Source organism: Harpia harpyja, chromosome 3 (assembly GCF_026419915.1).
Source record: "Harpia harpyja isolate bHarHar1 chromosome 3, bHarHar1 primary haplotype, whole genome shotgun sequence".
In the NCBI taxonomy this organism is placed as follows: domain Eukaryota; kingdom Metazoa; phylum Chordata; class Aves; order Accipitriformes; family Accipitridae; genus Harpia; species Harpia harpyja.
The window spans coordinates 10943132-10949779 of record NC_068942.1 but is presented as its reverse complement, the minus strand read 5'-3'; the positions used below and the strand labels follow the sequence as shown (position 1 = coordinate 10949779).

Sequence of the window (6648 nt, the reverse complement as noted above, 5' to 3'; positions counted from 1 at the left end):
GAGGTTTCTAAGGAGGGGAAATAGCTTTGCCAAGGAATTGCTCCATTACAAAATATCTCTGACATAAAAAACTCTCATTCAAACATTTGATGACAAAGTTCATACAGGTGTAAAAGTAAGCAATTGCTTACAAGGCCTGTGCTAATTGCACAGCTGCTGTGCAGCAGTAGCTCCACAGTTATATCACTTGCTGTATTTGCTGATAATTTTCCAAGAGGAGGCTTGGTCTGTCAGGTGAGGTGACGGGCATTTTAAAGCAGAACTTTAAAGCTGAGGAGCTCTTCCATCTGTCAAAATTACCCTGAACCTTGTACAGCCATTTACATCAGGGCAAGATGCTGCCAATCTGATGGGGTTGCATTTTGTACCCATTTTGTACGGGTACAGAGAACTCCCCAAGTGCTGAGCAATCAGAGCATTCAGAAGCACCAGGAGAGGTGTGGTCTGTGTGGCAGACAGAAAGCTAGGAGAAGGCAGAAGGAGGGATGGACCTCTCCTAGTTTCTGAACTCCAAAGAGAAGGGATTATGGATTACCACCAGTAACGGAGATGTGGAGCGAAAGAGGGAGATGTAATGTGAAGGAAGGTAACAAAGATAAAGACAGGGGAAACCCAGGCCACAATGGGATTTGGATTAGATTGTCATGGTGGCCAAGCCTTTCAAATTAATCTGTGGTCAAGAAACTTTAGCATCTGCTGGAGTCATTTCCCCAGTGAGAGGTTTCCACTGCTTTCTGGTTTGGGCACATGGGCAGAGCCTGAGGGGATGGAAACTGGGGTTGGCCCTCTGCACCCGGGTTCGGGGGGGGGGGGGGGGGGGCTTGGTCTCATAAGAGGCAAAATGGTCCAACAAGCATTGCGAAGGGAAAACCAGAAGTGTGTCAAATCAAAACGACATGAAAAGTATTAACACAATTACTCCCGAGTGCTTTGACTGCGAGCTTTGGAGAGCGGCATCGGCGCTGAGGGAGGGAGAGCCGGGCCCCGCGGGGCACGCCGGCAGCCGGCCGGGGGGGAAGCTGCTGCCGAGGCACCCCCGCAGGCAAACCCGTGCTCTGCCGCCCCCCCCCCCCCCCCCAAACCAGCCTACATTGGAAAAGCGCACACTAGAAAAAATAACGATGGGGAAAACGGTAACGGGAAACAGCTCGGACAGATTTCGGCGGGGGCAGAGGCCGGCGCCGAGGCGCAGCGGGCTCCTCCCGGCGACCTCCCGCCCCGGGCCGGAGGAGGGGGCGGCAGGGCACCCGCTTCAGCCCGCCGCCCGCCCGGCTCCCTCCGGCCGCCGCTCCCGCACCGGAGCACCGGACTCACCCCCCCCCTCCCCCGCCCCCGCCCGCAGCCCGGTCCGCCGGGCCCGGGCCCCGGCAGAGGGCGCCGAGCCCGGGCTGAGGCGGCTCCGCCTCCGGCCTGCGAGCGGCGGCGCGGGGACGGCGGCGGCGGCGGCGGCTGCAGGCCCGGGCCCGAGGCGCCTGGAGGACGCAGGTAACGGCGGCCCGCTGCGCCCCGAGCCTCGCCGGGCCTCCGCTCCGGCGGGGCCGGGGGAGCTGCGGGGGCCGGCGTGGGCCCCCCCCGGCGGCGGCGGCGGGGCTGGGCGGCGGCCAGGCCCGCGCCCCGCGGCCTCTGCTGGGGCAGCGGCCGGAGAAGCCGAGGCACTCCGGGCCCGCCGCCGAGGGCCTTACCGGCGGAGTCAGGGGCCGTGCCCGGGGCGGGGGGTCTGCGGGTCCCCAGCGCACGCCGCGAAAGCTGGCGTCGTCTTGGCTGCCTGCTTTTGAAGGGGCTTCCAGCCTTCAGCGGCCTTCAGGCTTGTGTCCCCCCGCGCGGGCGGGCGGTGGGCGAGACTCCGTCGGCGTTACGGTTCCGTGGGGGGCCGAGGCCGCCCCTCGCACTTGGGGCGGGCTGTCGGCCTGCCTGGCTGCGGCTGTCTCAGCGGGGCACAAAGGTCGAGCACTGAAAATAACTGTTTACACGTTCAAATCCCCGTTCTGGTAGTTTGTCCCCAAACGGAGGAGAGGCGTAAGTCTTCTGTGAGGATTGCACCGGCCTAAATTTTAAACCGTATGTCGTATTTCTGAAGTTTACATATTTAAATACGAAAAAGCCAAGGGAGGTGTGGTTATTTTTATTTGGCCAGTAATTGCCCCCATTGATCAGGGCTTTTTCCCAACCACAACAGACACCTCATTCAGATTTCGGCAGAGTTCACCTGGGTGTGGGGAGAACAAACTCCAGTCTCATGAAGAAACACGTGTTTCCACACATACAAGGCCATAATAAAAGCCAGTGCTCCACCTAGCTAGGAAGGACTGTAAATCAGTTTCTAAGAGTGTTGAAAGACATCTGTTGGGTTTAGGGTTTTTTTGGGGGGGGCGGGTGTTTCCACCTACTTGTCCCAGGTTAGAGATGGCTCCAGAAAGGAGCAGAACTGGGGAGCTTGCACATGAGACTGTTGTTGCTGGCGTCGGTCCTGTTGCAGTATGTCGAGCGGTGTTACTTCTCCTGAACTCTACCATGATGCTAATTCTCATTCAGAGAAGGGGGGGGGGGGGGGGAACGTTGTGCAGCACTCAGCCACGCAGGAGTGTTGTGGTCCGAACAGAAACTGAAGTTAAGCAGCTTTCAACTCTTCTGGGTTTACTTGCTTGTGCTGTTGAGCAAGTTGCTTTTATTGAGAATGAGTTGTGATAAATGTAGGACGCCCTGTGCTTTTTATGACATAGTTAACTTTGTTTCTGTTTCTTTTGTGAATTGTATTTCAGATGTAGGGAGGAAAATGCCACAAATGTGTTTGGACAGTTAATACTGAACACCAGAAAAGGAATTGTGACCGGAGTATTCCACTGGGGGTTTTAGCATTTGTTTTTCATCTGGTGTTTTAGCTCGTTGTAATGGTGGACAGTGTATGAGAAAGGCCGATCTTAAAGCCAGTATAGCCTTGTGCTGTTAGATGATGCGTTGCGCTGTGAGGAACTAGATAATCCGTCTTTTTGCAGTAACTATTATGCCGTACCTGGAGAAATCCTTCCAGTACTCAAAGCAGTTGCTCATTTTTACATGCGAATATTTGTTTTATTTTAGGGTATACTATGACTGGCTTCAGACTCCCCATCACAGCTTTTAGAAAACTAAATGTCTGGTTTGGACTGTGGGAGAAATTCCCCTCTAATAAACTGTGTCCCTCTTGGAGGAGAAGCATATTCTTTAGCTGTCAAGCAAGCACAGTAAACTACAGAAGATGTTCCAGCTTTTCCCCAGTAAAACTCTGTGCACTAAGACTTTCTCCAGAGTATATCTCAGTACTTTCTCTGCGGAACAAAAGTAACAAAAGCTCTAAAAGGAGCAGACAAACCATACAGGAAGAAGAGGAAGAAGAGGATGAAGATGAAGAGGAGAGCGATTTGGAAGATGAATTTGAAAATGACCCCAATGTAGTAAAAGATTACAAGGATCTTGAAAAAGTAGTGCAGTCTCTTCGATATGATGTGATCATGAAAGCTGGTCTGGACATTGCAAGAAAGTAAGTATGGAAGAAACAACCTGCTGATGAGAAAGATGTCATGCAAAATTTGAGTTTTGATACACTTTTATTGCAGGAATAACTCAGTATTTGGTGTTGGGGGGGGTTTTGTGTAGCTGTTTTGACTGTCTAAAACTATGTTTTGGATGTATGGGTGTTCCTGTTTGTTTCACCTTACCTCCCTTGAAACAGCCTGTTTTCTGCTTCTCACTGTTGGCAATATTTCTAAGATTGCTGAGGAGGCATTTTCTGTCAATTACTATTTATTTAAAATGAAGACAACACAAAATACTGTACTAAGTAATACAAAAAGATCTAATTTGAGACTGAGGGAGTAAAATAATATGCTACTTAATGGCTGTAGAAATAGGTTATGGTAAGTATAAACCTAACATACTAGGTCAACCAGGTAAATGTGCAGTCTATAAATATATCACAGTGTTTGATCTAATGCAACCTGCAGAAGCCTTATATTGCAATGTTGTTAGAACAGAATATTAGTATAACTTGATCACTTAAAAATTATTAAACTGGCTGGTGCAGGAAAGGGGACATTATGCATTGGATATTCAGGAGACAGGTTGTCAGAAACAGCTTTTTATTGCTTGCACCTGTGGCTCAGAGCAACTGTATTATTTCATTTAATATCTATGAAAGACTTTTTCTTTATTTCCAGTTCAAGTCTGTCCTGACCTTAAATAAACGTATCCTTTATGCGCAAATGAGAGTTGTGGAAATGTGCCTTGCACATGAATGGTGTTCTTGTGTGTCTGCAAAGAAACAATTGCATTTGGTCTGCTGCACGCTGTAAATGCAATAAAACCTTGTTTTTCTTCAGTAAAGTAGAAGATGCATTCTACAATAGTGAACTCAGGCTGAATGGAGAGAAACTATGGAAGAAAAGTAGAACTGTAAGACTTTTAAAAATTTAAATCTTTTAATACCATACAAGAAAATAACTAAGGCATGACCTCCTCTTCTCCCTCTAAATTGCTCTGCAAAGGTGAATTAATGGCATTGCTAACACCACTTCCAGCTTTGTGTGTGTGTGACTATGATTCTCTTGGTAAGGCATTACTGCCTAAGGCAGACAGGAGACTTGTGTTATTAGAGAGCAAAATCTAAGGCTGAAAGTCAGGAGAAGGCAGACAGCAGCAAGGACAGAACTTTCCGAGTTGCTGAAGGAAGTGATGATAGATGCGAGGTTGATGGAGTGGGAATGATTAAATGTGAGATACTGGTGGAGCAGGCACATGATTAAAGAAAAAGAGAAAGTTTGGTGATAAGGATTGAAACTGGGGTAGCTCAGGAAAGGTTACTCTGTCTGTAATAAAGCACACAGGACCACAGTTAGGAGAAGAGCAGTTGACCAGCACTCTGTTCTTTAAAACACTTTAAACTGTATTAAAGGTGGGAGCTAGAACTTTGCATTTTGCTGTTTTGTGTCTGTGTTGATACAAAAAGATTGGCAGGAAACACCCTTCAGGAAAAAAACGTACTACATTACACCTTTTTCACAGAGTTAGGTGTTGGTTGTAGAACAGGAAGGGTAAAGCTCTTGGCAGAGAAGGTCATGAGACATTTTAATTGCTTATTGCTAAGGCTTTCCTAGAAGTTCATAGCTGGAGGATCTATATTGGGTCAAGTATTGCCTGCCTTCTTCCTCTCCTGCGAGATAAGAATATTAAATGGAAGGGAACAAAATTAAAATGAGACATAGTCTGTGGGTATTTGTTTTCCCCGGGGAATGTTTATAATCACTCATCTTCTCTTTCCGTTTCCAGGTGAAAGTTGGTGACACGCTGGATTTCATAGTAGGTGAAGATAAAGAAACAGGAACTGCTGTAGTTATGCGGGTAGTCTTAAAAAAAGTATCTAACAAAACTGAAAGTGAAAAATACAAAGTAATTTTGAGGCGCTGGAAAAACTTAAAAGTGCCCAAACAGGATGTACTTAAGTAATGGGGTTGTATGTGGCAGCATAAGATTTTTGCAGAAAACCATATTTGTTGTTAAATACGAATTTTGGTTAAACAAAATTACAGTACCCTTTTTTAAGGGCTTGTGTCAGTATGTTATCTCCCTCTGCTGTGTACATCAATATTCATGCAATAAGCCTGTCGCTTTTTGCTGTTAGTTTTGTCTCATAGTACTGTGGCATAAAAGATCACCCCTTACATTTCCAGGCACTTTCCTTACAGATGTTACAAACAATGAACCAATAAAGACTAATTTGATCACTGTTTAATTGCTGTCTGATTTTGTTAATCAGAAAGGTTACATTAAAGCTGACATCACAACAAGCAGAACTGCTTTCTTAGTTTTATCTCTAGATTCGTGAAATAGTTACGGATAATAGGGATAAAACCCCCAATTATGTAAACTGCTTCCTTTTTCATTATTGGTTTGATCTTGGTTAACAATACCAACTCTGTGCTTACCTACACTGTTGCTATACCAAGAATACAGAAGGATGCTGATTGCAGCTGTGTATTTCTAAGGAGGAAGCTTCACGGTGACAGAATGAATCATGGCAGCGATGCTATGCTCTCATGGAGAAGGCAGATCCATGAGGAGATGAGTGTAGTACTGCTGATTTTTACTGTTTAAGTAACTGCAGAGGAAAGTGAAATCTCCATTTGTCACATGCTCATTTCAGTGTGGCATTTAAGAGAATATTTAATACTTAGGTGGTGTAAAGATCTGAGCAAAGGTCAGACCATACTGTCATGAAAAGCTCATGTCTGTATTGCTACAGGAAAATACTGTCACTTAGGACAGGCATCTCAGGTGTACCCACTTGCACTTGTAACATTGAACATGTGCTTCTCCCGACACAAGCAACTTGTTGGATGAACTGTGGTGCAGACAGAATTTTTATTGTTTATGTATGTTTAGACGGCTACATGCAGGTGTGTGTCCACAGGAAAGCTGGCCAGTAAGAGCAGGTAGGTATTGTTCATCCAGTCCATGGTCTGCTCCCTACCTAGTCTGGAGAGCCCACAGGGAAGAAGAGAGCCCAGAATAGGCAGCAGGAGCATATTCCAGGACACTTTTTCTTTGGTGTTCCTGAAATCTAAATGGGCAGGCAAGAAACTTGCTTACAAAGCAAACCTAGTGCTCTGGTTAAGC

At 46.9% G+C, this 6648-nt stretch overlaps 1 protein-coding gene across 4 annotated transcripts; it reads left to right on the top strand.

Moving 5' to 3' along the window:
* Positions 1–401: 401 nt before the first annotated feature.
* Positions 402–5764, top strand: MTRES1 (mitochondrial transcription rescue factor 1). 4 transcript variants are annotated; one of them, XM_052781389.1, is made up of 4 exons: positions 402–586; positions 3079–3517; positions 4356–4428; positions 5302–5764. In XM_052781389.1, the coding sequence occupies exons 1-4, from the start codon at positions 550–552 to the stop codon at positions 5476–5478; spliced, it is 726 nt and encodes a 241-aa protein (XP_052637349.1). In that variant the 5' UTR covers positions 402–549; the 3' UTR covers positions 5479–5764. The 4 variants fall into 4 exon arrangements, with proteins under 4 accessions (XP_052637349.1, XP_052637350.1, XP_052637353.1 ...); XM_052781390.1 differs by lacking the exon at positions 402–586 and adding an exon at positions 1374–1485; XM_052781393.1 differs by lacking the exon at positions 402–586 and adding an exon at positions 1441–1481.
* Positions 5765–6648: the final 884 nt, after the last annotated feature.

What these genes read in the sequence shown, in the direction of transcription:
- MTRES1 (XM_052781389.1), top strand. Translation starts at nt 550, where the DNA reads ATGTGGAGCGAAAGAGGGAGATGTAATGTGAAGGAAG. An exon ending in GGTCTGGACATTGCAAGAAA is followed by an intron (nt 3,518 to 4,355) that starts GTAAGTATGGAA and finishes GTTTTTCTTCAG; the next exon opens with TAAAGTAGAAGATGCATTCT. An exon ending in TATGGAAGAAAAGTAGAACT is followed by an intron (nt 4,429 to 5,301) that starts GTAAGACTTTTA and finishes TTCCGTTTCCAG; the next exon opens with GTGAAAGTTGGTGACACGCT.